This window comes from Cricetulus griseus, chromosome 4 (assembly GCF_003668045.3).
Source record: "Cricetulus griseus strain 17A/GY chromosome 4, alternate assembly CriGri-PICRH-1.0, whole genome shotgun sequence".
NCBI lineage: Eukaryota > Metazoa > Chordata > Mammalia > Rodentia > Cricetidae > Cricetulus > Cricetulus griseus.
This window is the reverse complement of record NC_048597.1, coordinates 228,744,936-228,770,380: the sequence shown is the minus strand read 5'-3', so window position 1 is coordinate 228,770,380 and position 25,445 is coordinate 228,744,936. Positions and strand designations below refer to the sequence as shown.

Below are 25,445 nucleotides of genomic sequence, written 5' to 3'. Positions count from 1 at the left end.
GGAAAGAGTGCATAGGTGAAAGAAAATAATATAACAGGGTGTTCCCAAAAAGCCCACTCACAGCCCAGCACTCAGGAGGCAGAAAGCAGGCAGATCTGTGAGTTCAAGGCCAGCCTGGTCTACAGAGTGAGTTCCAAGACAGCCAAAGTGACACAGAGAAATCCTGTCTCGAAAAACCAAACAACAACAAAAGAAGCCCCCTCACATCAGAGCTTGCTTAGAGTCCTAAGCCTTTTGGAGACAGGGTGTCAATTCCATAGGGCAGGCTGCCCTAGAACTCACTGCATAGCCAAACGCGGCTTTGAACTCCTAACTCTCTAGCTTCTGCCTCCCAAGTTCGGGTGTTACAGACACATTTTACCCAATCTAGCTTTCAAGAGTGTCTTGAGTCCAACCTGTTTCTTCTGAAGCAGGAGATGAGAGCAACCCCAGAGGAATCGGAATAGACAGCTGACCCACCCACAGCCCCCCACACCAGACCTCCAGGTCTGAGATAGTCTGCACCTGTGGGCAGGGTGACAGATCACAGTTGTGGAGACCCATGTCTCCAGGGCCCACAATTCCAGGTAGAGCATGAGTGCCAGGAAATACCTGTGAGGTCCCTGACACTCAGAGCTACGGGGTTTGAAAGTGTAGATGAAAGAGACAGGCCCTGGACTCTCATTGGTACTGCTTTGGGAGTTACTACCTCAGCAGACGCCAGAGCTTCAGGTCTTTTGGGCCGTTCTGTGTCTGACCCAAGACCCAGGTGCAGTGTGATGCCCATCTCATCCAAACTTTGCTGGGGGAAGCGGGGGCCACATGGATGCCCTAAATGCCATGAGGGTCGGGTGCTGAGATGAAGGGATACCTGCTACCCTGGCTCAAGGTGGCAACATACAAAGAAAAGGCTGGGCCAAAGGCCAGGAGCAGTACTGAGTTTATTCCCCCATCTCTCCTCTCCCTCAAATGCCTACTGTACGCACCGTGGGACCATGGGGATGTCATATACAACCGGACACTAAGGCTCCACACATCCGTGTCTGGCCTTCTTGCCACCACCTAGACCCCTGTGAGGGCATACGGAGGTGGCCATCCCTGGGTTCAGAGCCCACCACGCCTCCATGGAGACTCTGAAACAACTGCTCCAAGACCAGAGCAGCTTGCTTCACCTCAGAGGAACAGGCCCAGGACTGGGCCTACCAAGTCCAGTTGTGCAAGAGACCCCAGCAAGTCTCCCCAGAGGTGATGGTCCCAAGGCCGCTGTCTCTTGGGTAGGCTTGGGAAATCGTCACGATGCTCAGTTCCCTCATACCAACATTCAGCAACTTGACCTATCTTTTTAAAAATAAAGCATAAAAGCTGGTGAGGCAAGAACCCCAATTCCAGGGAGGGCATGGAGAAGCATGGGGGGGGGGCGCTCCATGTGGGCAGGGTGGAACAAGCAGCACCAGGCACACAGCGGCCTTAGGGAGAGGGCTGTGCCCACCTTCCACACAGCAACCATCCCAGCCAGTGCCCAGAACCTGTCTGGCCCCTGGGGGAGGGTGTGTATGAAACCCAACGCCTGGGACAGGGTTTCATCCCCACACCCTACCCTTCAGATTGCTGCTTACTGAAGAATGGCCACACAGACCAGGGTCCTGGCCCCATGAAGGCCACCAGGGCCAGCAAGTGACAAGAAGGATAGGGAACCCTTGAGGTCATTTTTTTTTTAATGTGAGCCAGCTCTGGAGAGCTGCCTGCCAGGCACTGGGGCCAAAGGTTAGAAATAGTGAGAGGCAGGGAAGGGGTCCCTGAGGACATTTCGGAAGCCCAGAGATCAAGGGTAGTGGGGGGAACAACAGGTACAGGGAAGGAGCTAGAAGCCAAACCTTGGGCAGTGAGGCAGGAGTCTGCAAGCCAAATGGGAAACATTCCTTTCTCAGACAAGTCCCACCTGTCTCCCCTGTGGACACAAGAGGGACCTGAGGCTATGTTTGTAGCCTGACTCTCCAGGCTGGGAAAGGAAGCCTACATCGGGGTCCCTGATCACTCAGTCCTTCCTAGTCCAGAGGACAGCCAAGTCAGCAGGGCACCTCGGGCCTGCCCACATCTGTACAGAATAAAGTGCATCGTTTATTGATGATTAAAATGTCCCCAGCCCTGTCCCAGCTCCATGGGTTTCTGAGGCCAGAGGGGTCTGGTACCCTGTGCCAGTCCCCTTGGGCACAGGCCTCTTCCCAGTGTGGCCATGCTGGGGAGGTGGTAATGGGCGGGGGTAAGGTGCAGAACGTGGCAAACAGAAGCTTATCAACAGTGGGGGTGACCAGAACTCGGAAATGTAGCTTATGGAAACCATTGAAACGCAGGAGTAAGGACGGTAAATGACAACAGAGAAGGGTCACCTATTATTGCCTGCCTCCCAAGGGCAAGCACTGGGCACTGGCTGAGCTCCCACAGGGGTCTAAACACACTGACTTCTCTCCCTGTCTGGGCTGTGGCACACCAGACAGTGCAGAGTGCAGGAGGGGCCAGGAGCCAGCCAGAGGCAGGTAGTGGCCTGGCCCCAGGAGAAGAGGAGGCCTCATGTGGGCCTCCGGGGAACAGACACAGATGCACGTGTCTCCTGGTGGGGGAGTCCAGCCAGGCAGGCTGGTGAGGGACAGGGGTGCCCTGTGGACAGCTCCTCGTCCCCTGACACACAGATAGCACCGTGAAACCCTGAACTACTTGCCTGAGGCTCCTGTAGGGCCCACCCCTGGGAGCTCATTCTCCTGCAGGACCCTCCCCCCTGAAGGCTTGGTCCCCAGCACCCAGAGAGATTTGCTCCAGGATTTGGGGGCTCCTTGAAAGTCCAGCACAGGCTGAGGGTCCCTGAGCCTGCCTGGCAGGGATGTGACTAGGAAAAGAAACTTATGGGGGCCAGCCCCCACCTTCCCCACACAGAGGGGGGTCTGCCATCTTCACACCCTGCCACTCCCCCACCCTGCCATGCCTCCCTGGCCACAGGCCTCCTGAGGGGAGGGGCGGTCCACAACTCCTTCAACAGGGGTGCACCCAAATTCTTCCCAAGCCCTCCCATCCTAGGGAGTAAGTTAGGGACACAGGGAAGCTGGGATGAACAGGTGAGGCTGACCCAGGCCCTGCCTGGCTCATGGCCATGTCTGCAGCCCAGAGCCCCTCCTGCCCTGTATCTGTTGTCTCCAGCACCCCTCACCTGGAGGGGTGTAGCCAACCGGTCCCTCTCAGTTCCTTTACTCCCAAAGAAAAGGAGTAAAACCTGCAAGGAGTAAGAGCTGCAAAAGGGACATCCCAGCATGCACCAGGACCCAACGCCGGGGCATCTGACTGCAGCATAGCCTGTGTTTCTGTTGTCCCTGGCCTGAGGGCCTGTGCTGGGGGTCAGTTGGTGTCCAGCCTGGGAGCTGCAGCGGGGAAGAGCGGGGCTGTGGGCTGCAGATGTGTGGCGGGCAGGGTGGCAGGGTCGCCGGGCAGTGGGTGGCTGACACGGAAGCACTTTTCCTTGTGTGCCTTCAGCATGTTGGAGAAGCGGAAGCGCTGGCCGCATACATCGCATGGGTAGGGCTTCTCTCCGGTGTGGGTACGCCGGTGCCGCTTCATGTTGGGGCGGCTGGTGAAACTCTTGCCACAGATCTCACAGATATATGGCTTCTCCCCTGTAATTGGAGGGCGGCAAGCGTGTTATGGCCAACTCTAGTTCCCACCGCACCCCACCCCAGCCCACCAAACTCAGGGACAAGGAGGTCCAGAGGTAAACTGAGGCCCGGGCAGAGGGCACGCACCTGTGTGGGTCTTCATGTGTTCATCAAAATACTGCTTCATGTTGAAGTCCTTGCCACACCACTGACACATGAACTGCTTGTGGCCAATGTGGATGCTCATGTGTGAGCGCAGCTGGTACTTGTACTGGAAGCGTTCATTGCAGTTCTGTGAGGAGGGGAAGAGCTGCAGATGGCCTAACCCTACTTCACCCAACCTGAAACTGTGCAAGCGTGTGCGCGTGCACATACGTGTGATTGTGTGCATGTGTGCTGGAGCGTGTGTGTGTGTGTGTGTGTGTGTGTATGTGTGTGCACGTGTGTGTGTGTGCGTGTGTGCATGAGTCCACACTGATAGATGTGCCTGTGTAGTCAACCTCTGTGTTTGTTCAGGTGCCCTCCTCCTTAGCTGCTTTTGAGAGAGTCTCTCACTGGCCTGGACTTTGTTTAGGCTGTGCTGACTGGCCAGTGAGCTCCAGGCACCCACCCACCCATCTCTGCCTCCCCAGCACTGGATTGCCAGCATGTTCCTCCATGCCCAACTTTAATTTAGTAAAAGCAATATAAACAACAACAAAAAAAAAAACAAAAAAAAAAAAAAAAAAAAAAAAAACGAACACCTGGATTGAACCTCAGGCTCTCAAGCCTGCAAAGCAAGCATTTTCTTGGTTGGTTGTCTCCCCAGCCTTCCCTTCTGTTGGTTTGTTTGTCACACACACACACACACACACACACACTCACAGACACACACACACACACACACACACACACACAGACACACACACACACAGACACACACACACACACACACACACACACACACTCACACACACACACACACACACACACACACAGACACACACACACACTCACAGACACACACACACACTCACAGACACACACACACACAAACACACACACACACACACACACACACACACACACACACTGCTGACTCATTGAATGACTGAGGCTGATCTGCTCATGCAGCGTCCACCTCTCCAGTGCTGGGACTACACCAATCCAGACCTCCAGCTCCCTCTGACCTCCCTTCCTCCCCATCCCTGATGGTGAGGGTGGGCCCACCAAGGGGACCCTGTCGACAGGCAGCAGGAAGCAGAGCTCACCTCACAGCGGAAAGGCTTCTCCCCCGAGTGCTGCAGCGAGTGTACCTTGAGTGACATACTGCGTTTGAAGGACTTCCCACAGGTCTCACAGGTGAAGGGCATGTCCTTGGTATGGGCTGTGGGTGGGTGCCAGCCGTCACTTCTCCAGGGCATCTACCTGAACCCCCACTTTCAGACCTGCCTTTTGGCAGCCCTGTACCCCACACTTTCCCGGGACGGTGGCACTGAACTCAATGGCATATCCGAGGTGAAGGCCTCAGCCTTGGGCCCGCCCAGTGACATGAGGCCAGTGAAAACATCTGCAGGAGATAGCCCTCCCAGCTCAGAGATCACCAATCTGGTTACCCAGCATGCTCCTGGCCAAGACCTAGACCCCAGGGTTCCAGTCCCATCCAGTTTACACTGTCCAGTGGAGAAAGGGAGGTGGGGCCATTTGTCTATTTGATCACTCCTCCCCGGAGCTTGGAGCCCAGTTGAGAAAAGGTGACCACAGGAACTCGGGACACTCAGCCAGGCCCACCTGGAGAGTGTGCAGCCTTGCCTGAACATGGCGTGGCTATTGAACTTGGGGAGGCCTCCTTACTGTGTTCAGGTGTGAGCCCTGGGGGAAGTTGTACTCAAGAGAAGCCTGATGCCCTGTGAGGGCCAAAAGGTGAGAAAGCATTAGAGGCCCATTGGCTGTCACACCGAGACAGGACTGTGCCAGCAAACGTGGAATCATGCAATCCAGGGAAAGCTGTTCCTTTCCATGGGTGGACTGAACCCCATGGCAGGGGAGGGTCCGCAGCCTGGCCAGCAGTGTGCCAGCTGGATTCCCACCTGCCAGCTTGCCTGGGTGTCCTGACACACTGGGCAAACTGCCCATCTGTGCTCTGCTTCCCCATCCCCTCCCATCACCTGGATGCTGTCCTTCCCAACACACCGACAGCTGGCCCCATCCTCTGCCCACACCTGCACCGCAGGGACTCACCGACCATGTGCTTGCGCACATGTGCCATGGTGTAAAACTTCTTCTCACAGATCTCGCAGGAGAATTTCTTCTCTGCGTAGCCGTGCACAATCTTGTTGTGCTCATGCAGGGACCAGAGCTTCTTGAAGGCTTTGCCACACGTTACGCACTAAGGGGGAAAAGGAACAGAGCTTTGGATGTGAGGCTAGCTTCGGCCTCAGTTTCTCCTTCTGAAAAGTGCTGGTGAGACGGCTGGATTCGATGCTCCCAACCTGTGTTGGCTCCCCCCAAACCTACCCACAGGGCTGCTGGGGTACCACTTCCAGGATGCCCCTCTCAGGCCTTTCCAGGCAGTGAAGGCTGGGTGGATTGAGGGTGGCTCTCCTGGACCCCTGTCCTGCTCATCCCAGAGGAGCCCCAGAGGCAGGAGGCCACCACGGGCTTGCAGGAAGGAGTAAAGGCTTCACCCCCTTGGGGTGACTTAAGGTGCAGCAGGAACAGCTGAGAAACAGCCCAGGGGCAGGAAGCAGGTGCACAGAGTGGGGGATGGGCAGGTTACCAGGTCACACCTTCCCCACTGGCATCACAATTAGCAATTAGTCCAGGTAATTAACACCCGCCTACCTGTGGCCATTTTTTTCCCCTCCTGGGCCAGAAAACTAGCTGGTCCTGTGTGCGTGTGCACACGTATGCATGCACACGCATACTGGGGTGTGCTCAGACAGAGGCAGACTGGCCCAAGGCCTGGCAGCCATCCCCCCCTCCCCGCCACCCCCTCCTCCCACACACAGTTCTTTCCAAATTTTTCATCCAGTCCTTTTCCTCCAGGTAGCTGGCACCTCCACTTAGTTGAACGCAGGGGCTTCCTCCCGATGGGCTGCCTACTGCCCTACACAGTGACCTTAGGGGGAGCGGAGGGTGCTGCTCTCTCCAGGCAAGCCCCTCCCCTTTTGTGTAGTGGACAACCGATGACTAACCACACAGGCAGCTCTGGGCCCTGGGTATTAGTGAAAAGACACATCGCTCCCCAGTCCCTACTGTCCCCTGACCTCAGGCAGCCACATAATTTCCACTCTTCCGCCACATGACTGTATGGGCCGGAGCCCAGCTCCACCTGCCTCCTCCTCTTGGAGCAAGCCTGGCCCAGGCCTGGGAACCACCTGGGAGGCACGCCTCACCTGGATGTTCCGCTCGCAGTCTGTCTGGCGATGCAGCTGCAGCTCACTCTCCAGCAGGAAGCGTTTCCCGCACTGGCCACAGATCTGCATGCGACTGTGGGTCACGTTCATGTGCTTCTCCAGGTACCAGCGGTTGTTGAAGACCCGAGGGCACTTCTGGCATGGATGCTGCTGTTTCTCCTCCAGCTTCACCTTGGCCCCCAGCCCATCAGCTGCCTGGGTTGCAGGAACAGCTCCAGAGGCCTTGGGCCTCTTCCCGCCTCTACGCCCGGCCTCCTCTGGCTCCGGAGTGGTTCGGCGCTGAGTGTTCTGTCCCCGGGACCGTGTGGACATGCGGCTGTGCAGCGGAGGGTCCTCCTGGCTGTCTTGACACCCTGCAGGACCCATAGGGTCCTGCCTGCCCTCAGCCTCCCGCTCTTCCTCCGAACTCTCTGCATCCTGCTCGCTGGGCCCATCCTCCTCATCTTCCTCCTCCTGCTCGCTGGGTCCTTCCTCATCTTCCTCCTCCTCTCCCTGGCTGCCTCCGTCCTCCTCCTCCTCCTCCTCCTCCTCCTCCCCCTCCTCCCCCCTTCCACTCCCTCCTCCTCCCTCCTCTTCTGAATGTCCCTGCATGCCATCCTCCTGGCCCAGCACCACGGTGGCCCCAGAGCCTGGCTTGCCCTCGGCTCCGGTGGACACGTGAAGTGTCTGGTTATTGAGGTTCACCTCTACAATGATCTGTGACTGCTCCTGGCGCCCATAGGTGCCCGAGGCACCCAATTCTGGCTCCAGACCCTCTCCACTTTCTAGCTTGCACAGGCTACCAGGGGCCTCGGCCTCCTCGGGTGCCCCTTCCTTTTCCTCCTTGAAGAGGAGTGGCTGTGCTGGCCCAGGAGCAGCAGAGTCCCCAGAGGTCCCCGCCCCATCCTCCACACGCACAGAGTAGGGGTCAGGGCCCTCTCGGGCATAGATCTTCGGCAGGCCCGGGGTGTCTGCCTCCTGCTTGATGTCACAGTAGTAGGGTGGTGGGGGAACTGGGGTGCAGCTGGCAGCTGGCTGTGCCAGGGCCACGGGGCCTGAGGGCGCCAGGGATCGAGCGTCCAGCAGCTCCTGGCAGGAGGCTGCGATGTCCGCCATCTGCAACAGCGAGGCCGCACTGAGAACCTCGTGCACGTTGGCTGCGTTCACCAGCAGCTTGGATGTGTAGATGAAGTTCAGGATCTGCTGCAGGCCACCGGGCGCCAACGCCTCAAGAGACAGCTCAACCCGCTGCAGCTGCTTGTTCTGTGTGAAGAGGGAGTGGAAGAACTGGCTGTAGGCAGCCAGCACGCCCTTGTGTGCGGGGAACACGCTACGCTGGGGCACCAGCACGAGGTCCACGTCGCACAGGTCTGGCTGGAAGAGACGCTGCTCGTTCAGGCGGCCCATCAAGCAGGCGAAGTGCAGGGCCACGTCCTCCACCAGCGAGAACTCTGCCGCCGGGGAGTCTGTAGTCTTCTCAACCAGCAACTGTGGGGCAAGGACACAGGAAGGTGAGGAGCAACCACTGCCCACAGTGTGTCAGAAGAAATGATCTGCCCCACTCGTGTGTGTGTGTGTGTGTGTGTGTGTGTGTGTGTGCGTGTGCGTGTGTGTGTGTGTGTGTGTGTGTGCGTGTGCGCGCGCGTGTGCGTGTGCTGGAAACACAGCAGGGACAGCTGCTCCTAGGTCTACAGTGTCCTGGGACCCGTGCCCAGGTGGCCACTCTGGGCCCCCTCCCTTAGCTCTTCTATGCATCCTAGGACAGTGACACAGAGAAGGGAAGGGACAGGGGCTGTGAGAACCACCTGTACAGATGGGTAGGGAACCCAGAGCTTCTTGGGATGTGGGGCTTTCTCAAAAGCCCAAGTCTGGGAGAACCAGGGGTCACCCCAAGATCCTTATTCACTGCACCCCTCCTGGGCTTCCACCTATTCCTCCATGTCCTGACTGTCCCATCACACTGATGGAAAAAAGAGCTTGCCCGATGGTGAACCCAGCTTCCACCACAGCACCCAGACTGCATCTGAGGGATGCGCTTAGACAGAGGCCAGCAAAGGCCTTTAGGATCACAGAAGACAACGGGTGGAAAACCCCCAGGCCTAGCCTATTTTTCCTCCCACCCCTGGCCACAGTAGCTCCTTGCACCTAGGGCCCTCGGGGGAGGATGGGCTGTGTTCTCTGTTCACCACACTCCCAAAAGGACACCTCCATGCAGCTGGGGTGATGCCCAGGTCTAGAAGCTCCAAGACGACTCTGTCTTGGAGGCCATACCTCCTGGAGAGCCCTAGGGACCTCAGAGACCTCTAGACCAGACTGCCAGAGGACTCCCGGAAGTTGGGTGACAGACACTGGCCTGTCTTATCCCTTGCTTAGTGTCTGGGGCTCAGCAGATGACACTGGCTACTCCAGCCCCACACAGGCCAGCCTGGCTGGCTGCTCCGCAGGCTCTGCCTGGCAACGCGAAAGCTTGCCATGTCTGAGTGCCGATTTGTCCCAGAGGGAGACATAAACCCACCACCTCTTCCTCAGAGGTCCAAGGGTGAAGCTGCCAGCCAGTCCATTCTCCTGTCAGCAGTGGGTGGGCCAGCCAGCAAGGACTGAGTCTGAGCTCCCCTGTCGGCCATCTAAGGGAGAGCCCCAGGGAGCCTTGAGAACTTTGCCCTTCCGGAGAGCAGCCTAGGGCCATGCCTCCTTTGCCCCCAGGTCCGCAGCAGCGGACATCACCTTCCTCAAGCTACCTCCGCCATCCAAGTGCCACCCATCTTTGACTCTACCCCAGAACTGCTGGTCCATCTCGCTGGGACGTGGCAAGGAGCCCCGCCCGTGCCTCTCCTCTGACTCACTCTGATTCACCCTCTGGGACCAATTCCTACGGCACAGAGGGAGAAACTGAGGCCCAGAGAGGCATTGCCCCGTGGAGCTGTGGCCGTCTGGGCTGCCTCGGTGCCCTTCATTCTGACTGGGACGCTCCAAGCGGTTAGGTGGCTTAGCGGGTTCTGAAAGTGAGGTGGGCGGTGGAGGTGTGGGGTCTGTGAACCATCCCAGCATCTAAACACGAGTCGCCACGCCCTCCCCAGTCACGGCCCCTGCGGGTGACCGACCGACCGACCGACCAGTCTGCACTACCGAGGGGATGGATGGTGGCCCGGAAGGGCCTGCATACCACAGACCCCACGCCTGGGGGCCTCTTCTTCCTTTGCAGAACGCCCCCTACCCCACCAGGTCCCACCTGCTTGGAAAGGGCCCCCTGAGCCCGGCAGGAACCCATGCGCTGCCAGCCAAGTGGCGGGGCCAGCTGTGGGCACGGCCCCTCCCGCCCACGCTCGCAGGGCCCACAGCTGTGGGGCTCTGGACAGATGCTTCTGCTGCCTGAAGCTGAGGAGGCCGCTCTCCGCCTGGCTCTGCCGGCTCCAGCAGCAGCCCTCCCCTCGGGGGACACCTGCAGAGGCCACGGAGCTTGGGTCCTGAGGGCCATCTGGTGAGACCTGGGCACAGTGAAGCCATCCGGTCTTCCCTGGGCTGCAGCGTGGGAGGGAGAGCCCAAGCCGAGCGGGGGTACGGGCTCGTGACTTCTGGATGCCTTCTTTGGAGAGGCCTGGCTCAGAGACAGCAGGGGACCGGCCAAGGTCACACAGGAGTTTCCACTCGGGCTGAGGGCGCCCCCCGCCCGCGGTGCGAGCAGGTCCCACTCCCCGGCAGGGCCGCCGCGGCGCCCACGTGGCCCAAGGCCTGGGCGGGAATCGAGTCCCGGTTTCCCCCGCATCGCCAGCCCCGGGGCGGCGCCGTCCGGGCGGGCGCAGAGTGGCGCCCCCTCCGCCCGCTCGCTCGCGCGCGCGCGCACCCCCACCCCAGGAATCCAGCCCCGGCCGCGCCGCACTCCGGGCCTGCCGACCCGGCACAGAGGGGCCGGGACCCCGGGGGAGGGGCCGGGTCGCTCCAGCGCCCGCACCGGGTCGCGCGGGACCCTGCCTGCGCTCCGAAAGGCGGCGCTCGCAGGTGGGCGGATAAGCGGGGGGACAGGCGGGGCCCTGCGTACCATGGTGCCGCGGCGCTGGGAGCTCACAGGGCCCCGCAGGATGGCGCTGCCCCCGGCGGCCGGGCCCGGGCCGCCCCATGAAGCGCCGCGCTGGGGCCGCTCCCGCGACCATGGCCCCGGGGCGCGGCCGGCCGGCGGGCGGGCGAGCGGGCGGGCGGAGGCGCAGGGCCGCGGCGAGTCCGGGCCGAGCAGCTGCGGCCCGGGAGCCTCGGGCGCGGCGGGCGGGCGGCGAGCGGCGGGCGGGGGCGCGGGGCGCCGATTGGAGCCCGCGCGTCAGCTGGGGCCGCCGTCTGGACGCTTAAAGGGCCAGGCCGCCTGCGTGCGGGCCAGGGGCGCGGACGCGCGTGGTGCGCGCCGTCCCGAGGCGGCTGCCCCGCCGAGTCTCGGGGTCCCCGGGCCGGGCCGGGCCGGCCGGGCCGGACAGGGCCGGCGGCTGACGTGGGAGCGTTTGAGCCGCGCGACCCGACCCCACCCTCCGGCGCTGCGGGGAAGTTCGTCCCGGAGTCTAACCCGTGTGTCCTCCCGCTGCCCTGCGGGGGCGGGGCCGGGCCGGGGCCGGGGTGAGGTCACTGAGCTGGGCGCCGGCCCCCGACCCACCTGCTCCCTCGCCCGCGCCCCGCACCCCAGCCGCGCTCACCGCCCGCCCGGTGGCCCCGGTGCTCCGACCCGGGGGTGAGTCTGGGGTCCCCAGCTGCCCCGCCCCCCCCACCCCCCACCCCCGCTTCCCTCGCCTAGTGCTCCGCACCTCCGGGACCTACCTGGTGGCCTCGGGCGGCGCGGGGCCTCCGAGCCGCCGCCGCCGCAGCGGGGGACGCCTTGCGGATGACCTGCCCGGGACGGCCCGGTGGGGGACAGGGGCGCAGGCCGGGCCAAGCGGCCTGGCGGCGCAGCCTCCGCCGGGGAGATGCAGCCCGGCTTGCGGAATGCTGCTCTGGCACCGGCTCCGTGGGGGCAGGGGGCTGGCTGTGCTGGCAGCAGGCTGCGAAGGAACGCTGCCAGTCTGAGCGGCGGCAGGGCGGGACCACGGGCTACCACCGTGGTCTCTCCTTCGGACTCCCCGCACCCCTACCCAGCGGCCGCCGTTCAGCTTCGTCACTCTCCCTCCCGGCACTGCTCCAGCCCGACCACTCCACTCCAGCCACAAGCCTCTCTGGGTGTACGCCTTCCTCGTGGTGGGCAGGGGGCTGTGGCTCTCTAGAGCCAGACAGGTGTCATCAAACAGCTGGGGGGGGTCTGTCCCCCCCCCCCAGGAATGAATGCACTGGGCTGGCTACCCGAGCCAGGGAAGCTGAGTCAGGTGGGGACAGAGGAAGGCTCTCTCCATCTGAGCAGGACATGCCCTGGAGCCGGGGGAAGCAAGCTGCTCGCTGCACGAAGGCACAGATGCCTGGCGGAGATCCTGGTGTTTGTTCTAGGCTAAAGCTGCGCGACTGCCAGTTACCAGGATGCCTCCTGTCGCTTCCAACCACCGTTTCTCTTCTCACTCGGAGGAGATTGCTGCACTGACCTGGGAGGTGGGATGGGCGAGGACAGAGCCCCAGAGGGAGACTAGACAGAACCCTGTGTCAGGAGGCTGGAAGCTGGGCAGTGGCCAGCCTGATCACAAGGAGGATGCTGGCCCTTGGGGTGATGGCCTTGGCTAAGGTAAAGGAGCGACCCCCCCCCCACTCCCCAGCACAGGACAGAGGCCTGTGCTTTAGACCCCAGAAGCTGGGTGACTCCAGTCCAAAACTTCTGAGAGCAAGGGTACAACCCCAACTGCTTGGGGCTCCCTGCGGAATCTTGGCTGGGGAAGCTAAGGTAATCAGGTAACACAGGAATGCAGGTCAGGTAGTACCTGGGGTGGTGCAGGCTGGAGGGAGGGCAACAGCGGGCCTGTTTCTACAGTGTGGGGCCTCCATCTGCCTGAACTCTGGCTGCTGAGCCCCGCACTAATGGGCCACAGCTGCACCAGTGTGGGAGCCCTAATGCAAAACAGCAGGTTCCCTTTCCCACACCAATTCAGGGCCTTGGAGAGTGCGCCTCCCTGGTGGCTTTTAGAAGTCTGCCAGACCCTAGTCCTGCACAACCCTGGGAGGCCCCATGTCTTGTAGAAGCCTCCACCTCCACCTCCAGTGAGAAGCAGTAGTCAAGAGCTGTTCATCACAGCTGCTCACAGAGGTCCTAGGGGTCCTGAGGAGCCTAGAGTGTCGTTCTAGAGTGTAGTCTACCCTGTAGCCTGCAGCTCAGGCCAGTGCAGAAAGGCCTGCTTGCCTGGTCACATGCATCCTCGGGGCTTATCAACGGGGAGACAAGGGTTCTCAGAAGCTGTCACTCTAAGGTGGGCAGCAGAGATGTCAAGGGCCAGGGCTCGGTGGACACAGGGACAGCCCTGGCCCTTTCCACTTTTTGCCTTGGTGTCCTCGAGGTCTGTCAGCCCAGGCTATAGAGTTGGGTGTTGCTGTGTGTGGGGTGTGCTGCTGAGGAAAACAGCACTAAGACAGGAAGAAGCAGCCTTGGCAAAAGGGAGGCCCAGGCCTCAGAGAGACATGCAGTCTGCCGTGGTCTGGGGGATTCCAGGTCCCTGAGGGACTGCAGCAACCAATAATTTGTCTTCAGCCAACACATTCTAACCTTTGCCAACTTTTTGAGATAGGATTTCTGTGTAACAGCTCCGGCCATCCTGGAACTCACCATTTTGTAGTTCAAGCCAGCCTTGAACTCATAAAGATCTGCCTGCCTCTGCCTCCCAAGTGCTGGAATTAAAGGAGTGTGCCACCTGGCCCCCGTGCCACCTTTTAAAGATTAAAATATATGGGTGTATGTCTATATGAGGGGGTCAGATCTTGGGAGTTACCATGTGGGTGCTGGGAATTGAACCTGGGTCCTCTGGAAGAGCAGCCAGTGCTCTTAACCACTGAGTCCCATCCAGCCCCCGATCCTAGCTCTTTTATACATCCCTCATAGGACCCTGGGGACAACTTATGTCCGCTTAATTCAGAAAGTGAGACCAAAGCCTCTGGGCAATGTCCCAGTACTGTCCAGCTCACCAAGCAAGCTCTTACCAGATCAGAATAAAGTTCTTTGAACTCTGTAAACACCACAAGAGACTTCCTCTAGTATCCTCCCCATTTCTTGAGCGTGTGAAACAGGGTCTCATGCAACCCAGGTTGGACTAGTGGACCCTCCTGTCTCCATCTTCCAAGTGCTGGGATTACATAAGGTTATGAGACCAAACCCAGCTAATTTTAAATTTTAAAATTGTACTCACAGAGACCTGCCTGCTCTGAATGCTGGGGTTAGAGGTGTGTACCACCACACCTGGCATTTTCTTTAAGTTTTAAAGGAAATCATCCAGATTTGACAATTTTCAATTTCCCAACTTGGAAAGACAACTATTTAGAACACTCAGTGGCTGCAAACAAGAAGTTAGGTTCCAAGGCTCGCTCGCTTGTCCTGCAGATCCTTACCTGTATGTTCAAAACGTCACTGTGGTCTCTCTCAGAGGTGGATGACGATGGGCACTCCATCAGGTAACTTGCTCCAGGGCTGAGGGACATGGCGGCTGGAGCTGCACCCACCAGAGAAGGTGCTGTTTCTGCCAGGCTTTCCCTGGCCCCAGTTCTGCACCACTGACCTGCTCCAACAGAAACTCACTATGGAGTCTGAGCAAGCAAAGACCAGTCGGCACAGACTCAACTTGGCATGTATTTTCATTTCTACAAGACCCTTTTCAAGTTGCAGGGAAATTTAATTGATATATACAAATTAAACATTGCTTAGTATGTACAAAAGTATTTTCTACATTTTTGACAATATCAACTATGCCATTTGCAGTAAACAGGATGTTACAAAACTGTCCAATAAAGCATTTTCTATTAAGCACGTTACACAACATAATTTAATTTTATTAAAAAAATAACTTCAAAATACAGAATGATCCTGGTTAGGAAGAAAATCCATTTCTGTCGTTCACTTGAGTATAAACAGCCAGGCAGACAATGCTGAGGACGAGAGCCTGTGCTGGGCAGGTTAAGCTCTGTCCATGGTGGCAGCAGGTAGCAGCCCTGTCTCTTCCTGTGCCAACCCCCAGAGCCCTGCCAGTACCTGCAACTCCTCTGGCCACGGGACTGCAGACAGGGACTGCTCTCTGATCTCGTTTGATCTAGTCACATGGACCCTTGAAACAGGAGGAAGGCAGACGTTTTGAAGAAAGACAAAGACTCAAAGGAACCCTGTTGAAGAGGGCAGGGGATGTGGGCAGCCGCCAAAGAGCCTGGCGGGTCCCCAGTTGACAGTCTACAAGAAAGTCACACCTTCCACACCTTCATGAGGAATGCACCCTTTCAGCACTTAGTCACAGTCTTGAGACCCTGAGCAGCGAAGTCAACCACACCATGTCTGGCCATGGACTACAAAATTGACACTCAATGATGCATGGGCACTGTTTTAGGCTGAGAAATTTGGGATAATTTGTTACACAGCTACAAAACAATACATTGCCCAACAGCGACCTTTCCTTACTAATTGCATTTGGCAGTCTGTTTGGGCTCTGAATGCATTCTTCTCACCAGCCAGTAGATTCAAACCTCTTGTTTGCAGGGAACTTTTGGGAACAAAAGCCCCACTATTAAACCACATGTTTACTCTTCGCCAACCAAGCACCGACTTCTGATGTTTCCAATGAACTTATATTTACTGGCATGTTGAACAATGGCTAGTCACCAAAACGCTATTTACATACCTCATAGGGTGACAGCATTATTTATTTTGGGGTGCTGGTCACTGAACCCAGAGCATCATTACATGCTATCCCTGAGCCCCACACCACATGGCCCTGAAGACCATTTTCATACATTCAGTGCCTCCCTCCATCAGGCCAGGGCTGGAAGCTCCTCCAGCTCGAGGCTTTTCTTCTGCTGACATAACCAGCAAGGCCTGGGATTGGATGGTATAGATTTCCACACCACATACAGAAATTCCTTCTGTGAACAGGATTAAACCGGCACTAAGGTGATTAAGTACACTTGGGGAAAGAATGCAAACTAAAGAGTAAAACAAAGAAAGAAACCCAAACTAGTTTTTACAGACTAGGCTATTTTTGGAGGAACCACGCAAAGCCACAAGAACATCTATCTGTGCAACAGCCTGTAATCCTTCTGCCAACTCTTGTCCTGGGTTTTCTCCGGTCAGGCAGGGCTTCGCAGAGCCAGTGGGGGTTTCAACGCAAACAGGGAAAAGGCTGGTTGTTGCCACAGTGTGAGTGAGAGTAAAGCTTTGCTTGCCAAAGTGTCTCTGGGATGTGGTAATTAAAGACTGTGGAGTTACTTCTGAAGTCCACTCTTCAGTTGGCTCTTCAAGCACACATGTGCAAAATAAGATGGTCCACCTTGCAGGCTCTGTTCCAACTGACCTCCACCACATATCTGTTTGGAAGAAGCCCCTACACCCAGTGAACCCAGCTCAGAAGAAGTAATTTTTGGTGCCAGTAAATTTAAAAAGAAGTCATGATTCTCTCTTCTGGCATCAGGACGTGTAGCACATGAAGTAAGGTGTAAGAGGAACCAAAGGCACCAAGCACCAAGGTAGGAGCTGGGACAGCAACACAACTACCATCTGAGTTTCCGGCACTCTCTGTGGAAAGGCAGACTTGGTGGCATGAGCCACCACCCTGCACACCTGACCAGTCAATACGGATGTGGATGGCCTGATTTGACAGCACACAAACAAGACTATAACCACCGGCATGGGGACATGTGGCTTGTGACAGCTCTCCACAACTGTTTGGCAGCACAGATGCTAAAACCTGAAAACACTGACAACCCTGAATTCTATGGACTATCTAAAATAACACTGCAAATTATACTTACATCAATTTCACCATTTCTTGATTCAAGAAAATGAAAATTCCATAGTTGTTTACTATAAAATGGGTCATAAAAATATTTCTAGTTGACATCTGTACTTTAAATTCTTCTGCACACATGTAAGTGACAAGAAATAGCCACTGCTGGACTTGAGCTCTAATACTGAAACAAAACAGACTGCCATCCAGTGTCTTAAGCTTTAAGTTAGCAGGTATTTACAATTAAGATACAATTTGTGTACAAAGCTGCCTCAGCTGTATCTGCTGCTCTCACTGGGGCTCCGGTGACGAGAGTAGCTTCTGTCACTTTCACTGTCCGAACCGTAGGATCTTCCGCTCCTGGATAACAGAAAACCACACACCACAAAAGACTTTAACTCCTACTCTTTGGGCTCTAACTATGGCAACACTATGGGCTTTTCAAGATATTTTAAATGGCAAATGGTGGCAAAATCAAGGTTAAGGTAACAAACCTCAAGATTGCAAGGTTTTATTTTTAAATTTACTTGAAATCCATTCATGAAAATGAGCAAACTCCTTCTCTACTGTATCCCAACGAGTGTCAACACTAGAGTAGACTGAAGCAGGGCAGGCCTAAAGGTGTGGGTTTGCCTGTGAACAAAACCATTAGGATCATGGCCAATGGTTTTGGTTATGGTCATCATTCAGTTCATTTGAAAGTGTTTTCTGAGAGCTAGTTAACATGTAGGCATGGTAGCCATCATCCCACCACAAATGAGCAGACAAGTATAAGGGCTCAAGGACAGCACAGGACAGTGGACAGGTAGGCTGGTGCAGTGAGCACCCCATTCAGGTAGGAATGCACCTCAGAGTTAGCAGATGTGGGGTGCCCGGGGCACTGGGCTGCAGTGGAGACCTACTGGGAAACAGGGGATGTTACATGATCACTTTAAGACACAAATAAAGGAAATGATGGATATGGCACTTGTATTTCTGGGCAGAAGGTTCTAGAACATTACAGGATGGAAGTCAGGGCTGGAGCTGGTAAGTGGACGGGTGATGGGAAATACTCGTCTGTGTATGTTTCTCTTATTGGTTAATGACTATAACACTGATTGGCTGATTGGTCAGACAGGAAGTGACATAGCTGGGCAGAAACTTGCCACTAGCTAACCATAGAGGTCTGTACAGATAGGAAGCAATGTAGCTGGATAGAATCGGGATATAAGCAGGGACAAACAGGAAATTGCTTTCTTCTCTGCGGAGACGCTTAGGAGTCACCATGTAGACTGCAAAGGTCCGGACCCTTCTCCAGTAAGATAAGACCACGTGAAATACTTAGATCAACAGAAATAGGTTAATAATTAAGACAGAGCTAGACAATAAGAAACCCTAGCCAATGGCCAACAGTTTCACAATATAAGCGTCTATGGGAGTAGGCTGGTGGGAAAGAATGCATGCAACAGAGGGGCTCATGTACATTGAGTGCCAAGGCTCCTGGATACCTGGAAGACAGCTGGCGTCCCCTGAAACAGTTCAAGCACGGGAGGGGCCATATGCACTGTCTGTAGAAGGTTTTGTGGGGTTGCAATGGATGAGGGAGGGTGATAGTAGCCACCAGGAAGGGACAATACAAAAGCTGTCATAAAGGCTTACATCTTATTAAATGAATGACACAATGTAAACCTCAGCCCTGCTGCTGAAACAAATAATGATGATTAATAAGATGACAAACTGGCCATCCTAGTGAATTAGCCTGACTTTCACAAGTAAGCCATGGTCTCGTCTCCTTATTCCGCCCCCTCCACAAGAAGTGTGTGCTCAAAGCTATGCGAGTATGTGAAAACCCATTTTAGTTTCAACTGTAAAATAATAACTAACAAGTATTACCTGGCAACTCTTAGTGCCAAGGCCACATTTAGTAGCTGGCCAATGAAATTCATGAGGAAAGAGAAGTGCTGCACTGATGGAGTGCTTGCACCAGGTGCTCAGTCATCTGTAGTGTTCTAAAGCGGGACCCACCTGGACCGCCTGTTGTAACTTCTACCTCGATGGTAACTGTCGCTCCTCTGGCTGCGGCTATGGCTGCGACTCCGGCTGTAGTAGCTATCGTAACTGTAGGATCTGCTTAAACAGAAACAAGACACACTAAAATTTTCTCATTCAAATAGGGGAAGCCTCCTCTTTAGGGGTGTCAGAGGGTGCTAGCTCACACGGGCACTCTATGGAGGTATGAAGACAGTTGCATAAGAAGTTCTAGACACATCCAGCAATTGCCCCCAGTTGGACTTACCATGTTAAAGAGAAAAATGTTAATTTCTTTTCTGCATTGAAAAATATCACAAAATTAACACTGAGTTAGTCTGTCTGAATCTGGGTCTTATTAGGCAATTATATTCAACAAGCACCTGCCATTACAATTGGACACTGTTGCACATGGGCCATAGATAGATCTCATTTTTAAAGTGTTATTTCAGACGATGAACATGTGTTTAAGTTATTTAATTAAAACATCCCACATTTGGGCTGGGAGGTAAGCTTAATGGCAGAAGACAAGCTGTGCATTGCACCTAGGCCCTGGGAAAAAGCCCTGGCACCTCAAGCGAGTCCTCCCACCCCCAGCACACTAGGGCCTCCCACTGCCACTTACCTGGAGCGACTGTGGGGGTCATAGGAGCTGCTCCTGGACCTGCTCCTGCTGGATGTCCTAGTATGAACCACAGGAGGGACTGTCACCTTGTGCATTAGGGCACAGGTCACATTAGCAATTTTTGCCCATCAAAGTGAAAATACAATGAAATCTTTTAACTATTTTGTTTTTATCATAAGTACATTGGATTTTCTTTTTAAAACCTTTGTGTTTCACAAGGTTAAACTTTATGTAGTTCCCTGGGGAGACGCTCAGCTGGGTAGGAAGGGAAAGGGGCCATTTACATGAGTATTCACAGCAGAAAATACCTCAAGGCTAAAAGGAGAAGCAGCTAGGAAATAAAAATGCATGCCCTGCCCTCTAGCATACACTTTCCTCTTGGTTTCCTCACCATAACCCTGTTTTAACCCTAAGGAAGTCAAGAGGGGCCTGTGCTTGTGACCCTCAGTAACATCTATGTATGGAAGAGGCAGGAGTGGCATCACCTCTCTTTCTCTTGTCTCACTCTGACAAAGGAACAGGCAGGAAGTGTTCCCCAGCTCTCAAAGAGCTGGGTGAGAATCAGATCAGCGTGGTATCTGACAAGGACAGATCTACAGCTGTCCTGCTCTATCCCAGAAGGGCTCCATGGCAAGTGACAGGCCACCACACCTCAGCTCACCTGTGGCTATGGAAACTTCCATAGGAACTGCTCCGGCTGCGGGTTCGGCCTCTGCTGTACCAACCTCTGCTCCGGCTTCTAGAGTAGCTTCTTGACCTGCAATGGAAATGAGCGAGAAAGCAAGCAATGTGTGCGTCCCCAGTTAGGATGAACAGGAGGGCAGGAGGGACGCAAAAAAAAAAAAAAAAAAAAAAAAAAAAAAAGGCAAGGTCTCCTACAGTCACGCACTGCAAAGGAAGCAGCCCAGGAGCCACCATGGCTTAATCAGACAATGAAATTTAAGCCACAAGAGACTGCAATAGTATATTTGCGTGCTCATGACTATAACTAATTTGTTTCCTGTTACGTGACCCCCCCTCTTCTCTTAGTTGTCACTCTCATTCTTTGTACTCTTCAGTCTATCCTGATAACAAACGCTGGATGAAAACTTAAAGGTTTGAACATGATCACAAAACTTGACTGAGCTGTGCTTTATATAGCAACTGTGCCTCCATGGCACGCATCTCCCACATGTGTAAAAGGGGAGTTGATCAACAATCCCTAAGCCCTGCAGATTCTGCTGAAAGGGTTCTTTGCAAAGGCAAGAAAGCCAGCTACTTTATACCTTTAAAGAAAACTGTCACCAGTCCTGGCAAGAGAGCTTTCATTGTCCAAGTGATAAAACTTCTTCTCAAATGCCCATTCCTTACCTATAACTGTGGTCACATGGACTAATGCTGCTTATTCCCTTGTCAGATATTTGGAAACAGTGATCTATCTCTCTCTCTCTCTCTCTCTCTCTGTGCGTGCGTGCGTGCGTGCGTGCGTGCGTGCGTGCGTGCGTGCGTGCGTGCGTGCGTGCGTTTCTTACCGGTAAGAGGATGTGGAACTTCTGGATCGACTTCTTGACTGACTATAGGAGACAGACCTTGTTCTGTGTCGAGATTTGGTTTCAGATTTACTTCGAGATCTGTGTGGACTCCTGGACTGGCTATTACCATCCCGACTAGGTGTCTGCTCATCACTGGAACTCTCTTGATTCCGTGGCCTCCGGTTTAGGCGTGCTGTCTTTCTTACTTCATCAAAGAGAGACCCGGGCCGAACTTTATTTTTGCTTTTGATTTCTATTCTCAAGCCTTGTGGTTTCACGTCAGGCACAGGAGCCGATGGCTTCACATCTAGAGCACTGGATGTGGTTGCAGTGGGCACTGCCAGGTTTCCTACACCTTGCAATGGCTTCCACTTATCTGTGAGGTTCATATGGTTCTTCTCAGTTCCCTCCTTCTTTCCAGCAATTTCTACAGGACTGGCCAAGCTGGCAGAGCTGTCCTGTTTCCCACCTTCATTTGAGGTTTTACTCTCAGACACAATGCTTTCTTGTTTTCCTCCTGCTCTGGGCTGTGTCACATGCTCAACCTGCTCTGGAATAATGCTCACCTCTGGGCTGTCCAGCCTGTGGTTTTCTAATGGGGACACCCCCTCTCCTTTTGTAGGGGAACTCCTCTCAGGGGTGCAAATCTCCATGTTGTCATCTGTCTGAAGCACGTCCTCCCCTCCACCGGGGACATGCTCTTCAATGTGCTGGGCGCTAGCGGGAGAGCTGGTGGCATTTTCTTCCACTTTCAGAGGTGCAGGGCAAGAGCTGGGAGTGTGATCACCCTCTGCAAGTGGGTCGTGCTCTGCAGTTTCCTTCTTAGGGTTCCTGGGGCAGCTGCCTTCGTTACAGGTCTTCTCTACCTTTGGAATAGTGTCTTTCCCAGTCTCACGCTTCTCTTCCGGCTCCTGTGGGACTTGCTCTCTGCTCACCTCCTCCTCCTCCTCGTCTCCGAACTCCAGTGGAGGCTGCCAATGGAAGGCTTGCTTCCGCTTTGGAGCCTTGTGTTTTCTGACTTCTTTGTCTTTCAGTTTCTCCCTCACCTTTTTCGTGTGATCCCCTTTAAGACTACTATCCTTTGGACATTTTTGCTTCTGGGGCTCCATTCTAATGTTTCCCAAGTTGAGGCAGGAGCCCTCTGACTCAGAGGCCGAAGACTGTGGTCGCCTAGACTTCCAGGCACCATTACTGTCAGGCAGAGAAGTGTTTGATGAAGGCTTTGCTGGGAGTTTGAGGTGACTCTGACCAACTTCTGGCTCAGAGTCTGAAGAGGCTTCGCCCTCCTCCTTATCCGAACATCTCCGGGAATCACTCTTCCTGTTCTTAGTCACATCTTGCTCTGAGTTTGATTCCGAGTCCCACTTGCTCCCAGCACAGTGCTTCCCTCTGGACTGACTGCCATCTCTAGACTGATCAGAGAGACTCTCTTTCAAAGCTCTTTTTTCCCATTCAGGCTTGGACTTTCCTTCTTCTCTGTTTTTCCCCTGCTTATCATTCAACACTTCTATTTTCCCCGGTTTCCTCTCGGGGGCTGAGTGCACACCGTGAACATGTGACTGTTCACTGTCTGAAGAGTAATCTAAAGATGACCTACTTTCACTATACCTCCTATGACATGACTTCTCTCGGCCTTTAACATACTTGCTGTGAAGTATCTTTTTCGAGCTGCTGCAGTGTCTTTTATTTGTAGTGATACTTTTTTCCCCACTGGATCTAAATGTCCTTGTGGCTCGTCTTCCATCATCACTACTAACAGAGGTGTATGAAGATGACCTACTGCGCTGGGAAACATCACTGTACTTATTTTGTGAGCGCGACCTAGATGACAGAGACCTAGACTGTGATCGTGAAGTAGGAGGACTTCGTGACCTTGACCTTGTATATGACCTAGAGGATGACCTGCTCCTGGAAGACCTGTCCCCTGACCGCCCTGAGCCTCTTGAACTCCTATCACTGTACTTTGAATAAGCACTCCCGTCGCTTTCTGAATTTTTTCCCCTTTTGTGATAGGATGATGAACTTCTAGTCTCTTTAATATTTGTTAAACTGTATGTGCTTTGGACAGGCAGCAAATGGGTTGTTTTAGCCTTCATCTCCTGAATTCGCTCATAAGAGGGCTTCCAGGGCTTCTGTCCAGGCTTCCACCGAGAGGGGGGAGGGCTGTCACTCAAAGGGATCACAGGGATGTTCTCTGCTGCCACTGGCTGTACTAGCACACTTCCATTCTGTGGCATCGATGCTCTTAAAGGTTCTGTCTTAACTGGCTTATTGTCACTCAAATGAGGAGGCTTTTTTGGTGATTTTGATGCTGTCCTTCGGCGCCCTGATCTGGAACTAGATCTGGACTTTGACAGAGCCCTTGATCTCGAGCTCCCTCTAGAATCAGATCGTGAATGAGACTTGGATCTGTAGGAGTTTCTGCTAGAGTGGGTTGAAGAGCTCCGGTCACCCCTGTCTGATTTAGACCAGTCCCGCTTGGATGAGTGATGAGAGGAGGAGGAGGAGGAGGGGGAGGCACGGGATCTCCTTCCTCTATCGCAAGAGGACTTCCTTCGGTGGGTGGAAGGTCTTGAGGGTCCTAAATCAGATGGCACAACCAGTCTTCTCTTCTTCGTCTGTCTGTGTCTTCTACAGTGTTTCTGCTTTTTAGCTTTTTTCTTGTGCTTAAACTTCTTTTCCTTCCTGCGTTTCTTGTGGTGCCCGTCAGAATGTCTCGCTGTGCTGAGATCTGAATAGCACCCATTATAGGACCACGATCTGGATCTCTGGGACAGGCTTCTTTCATCCCATCGGCTTGAACAGGGGTCACTTAGCCTGTAAGTGGGATGGGGGATATATATGTATATAAATCATACACATAACGTGCAGGCAGTTATTTGCAAACACTTCTTACAACACACTTCTCCTAACCACTGAGCCATCTCTCCAGCCTGTTTCTCTTTTTTAAAATGTTCTTTTGAGGCGTCTCAGTGTACAGCCCCAGCAGGCCTGGGAGCACCAAGGTTTCAAGCAGACCAGGCTTGAAGACACGAGGATGCATGCACCTTCCTCTGCTCCCAACACAGGAAGGCAAACATCACTGTGCCCAGTTTTCTTTTCTTTCAGAGTCTTTATTAGCTACGTAAGTCCCATCAACACAGAAATGTCCTTAGTGGGAACCTATTTCAACACTGAAATAACAACTACATTCTCTCCACTTCACAGTGGTGATTAACACTTTCTCCTAAGCTCCTATTAACTTAAAATACAAATCAGACACAACTACATGGAAACTGACAAAAGCTTTATGATCTTAACAGGTAAAGACAAGGCTCACCAGTGAGAGTCCTCAGCACCACCATGCCCATGCTATTGCTACACAGCAGCTGCCAGCCTTTTCCTTGTTCTTTCAATGCAAAATCAGTCTCTTAAGATGCCGTCAGAGAAACCACAATTGACCCTTGCAGAAATACTTTCCGACTAGCTCTTCTGAAGCCAGACCCCTTTGGAAACAAACAACTACTCTACTGCACTTTAGGGCACCACTGTTATCTAACAGTCCTTGGAGTCAGGAGATGCGGAGCAGGCTCTATTAACCAATCCATGCCCTGGCAGAGGTCTGACATCCACCAGACATGCCTAAGTCCTGATCCCTTCTACAATGAAGAGTCCATTCAAACCTCCAGCAAACTTGAGAAGAAGCACCTGACTAAAGACCCTCAGCCTCTGGGGGCAGCAGAGCTCCTTCCTCCTCCCCAGCTTTCCCTTTGGCTGTGGTGGCTGTGGACATCAGACACAACGCTGTATTTACGACCCAGGGGCTTACTTGTCTCCTTTGCTCCATTTCTCTCCACTTGGTGGCCTGTAAGCTCTCAGTCTCTGCATCTCCTCCTTCCAGTGAGGAGGAGTTTCACTGCTGTCATCATCTTCCGACTCAGAATGGGATCTTGACCTTGGAGGTGTGTGATAGCGCTTCAACACAGAGAGGGCAGTGACTGTCTAAGAGAGCCTCTTGTAGGACAGAGTCAGGCAAAAGTTTAATCTGGGCACCAACTTAAGTATTAACTGGATACTATGGAGTTACTTCAAATATAAGACACTGAGAGGCGAGAAAGACAAGACATTTACCTGGAATCCTTTAATGGCTCCCGTTGCAGTCCTAACACATTCTGGCCTCCAGTACTCCATAGACTAAGATTTCTCAATATACCTTTTCATGTATTACATCACTGAATAATTAAATCTACCCACAGCTGTAAATGTATGCGATGGGAGTGAGTACCTTCCCAAACTATGGGAAATAAAAAACAATTCCTTAAATAAGTAAAATAGTCTTTTTCTTTTCTTTTTCTTTAGACAGGGTTTCTCTGTGCAGCCCTGGCTGTCCTGGAGCTCACTCTGTAGACCAGGATGGCTTCAATCTCAGAGATCCACCTGCCTCCATCTCCCAAGTACTGGAATTAAAA

General features: G+C 54.1%; 2 protein-coding genes and 1 long non-coding RNA gene across 9 annotated transcripts in view; 1 reads left to right on the top strand and 2 right to left on the bottom strand.

The window, feature by feature from the left end:
• Positions 1–902: 902 nt before the first annotated feature.
• Zbtb47 (zinc finger and BTB domain containing 47) lies at positions 903–11,182 on the bottom strand. Of its 3 annotated transcripts, none has more exons than XM_027415448.2 (6): positions 11,031–11,182; positions 6,995–8,482; positions 5,838–5,985; positions 4,868–4,983; positions 3,765–3,909; positions 903–3,638 (listed from the first exon to the last, which is right to left on the bottom strand). In XM_027415448.2, the coding sequence occupies exons 1-6, from the start codon at positions 11,031–11,033 to the stop codon at positions 3,364–3,366; spliced, it is 2,175 nt and encodes a 724-aa protein (XP_027271249.1). In that variant the 5' UTR covers positions 11,034–11,182; the 3' UTR covers positions 903–3,363. The 3 variants fall into 3 exon arrangements, with proteins under 3 accessions (XP_027271249.1, XP_027271248.1, XP_027271250.1); XM_027415447.1 differs by lacking the exon at positions 11,031–11,182 and adding an exon at positions 10,224–10,789; XM_027415449.2 differs by lacking the exon at positions 11,031–11,182 and adding an exon at positions 10,480–10,780.
• Positions 10,339–25,308, top strand: LOC113839183. Its single transcript, XR_004769782.1, has 2 exons — positions 10,339–10,472; positions 24,300–25,308. It is a non-coding gene; the product is annotated as an uncharacterized LOC113839183 (long non-coding RNA).
• The window catches only part of Nktr (natural killer cell triggering receptor), a 38,039-nt gene continuing 27,298 nt past the window's right edge, over positions 14,705–25,445 (bottom strand). For 3 of the 5 annotated variants that reach the window (XM_027415444.2, XM_027415442.2, XM_027415445.2), the window contains 6 exons: positions 24,806–24,951; positions 20,998–23,814; positions 20,148–20,243; positions 19,487–19,543; positions 18,859–18,963; positions 14,705–17,214 (listed from right to left, as the gene is read on the bottom strand). In XM_027415444.2, the coding sequence (XP_027271245.1) occupies positions 17,127–17,214; positions 18,859–18,963; positions 19,487–19,543; positions 20,148–20,243; positions 20,998–23,814; positions 24,806–24,951 (3,309 nt within the window). In that variant the 3' untranslated portion in view covers positions 14,705–17,126. The other 2 variants (XM_027415443.2, XM_035444073.1) reach the window with 2 other exon arrangements.

Bases quoted from the DNA above. Each gene is read 5' to 3' on its own strand.
- Zbtb47 (XM_027415447.1), bottom strand. From the start codon at position 10,757: ATGCGGGGGAAACCGGGACTCGATTCCCGCCCAGGCCTTGGGCCACGT. The intron at 8,483-10,223 runs GTGGGACCTGGT...CTTGCCCCACAG, and splicing joins AGGGGGCCCTTTCCAAGCAG to TTGCTGGTTGAGAAGACTAC. The intron at 3,639-3,764 runs GTGCGTGCCCTC...CTCCAATTACAG, and splicing joins ACACATGAAGACCCACACAG to GGGAGAAGCCATATATCTGT.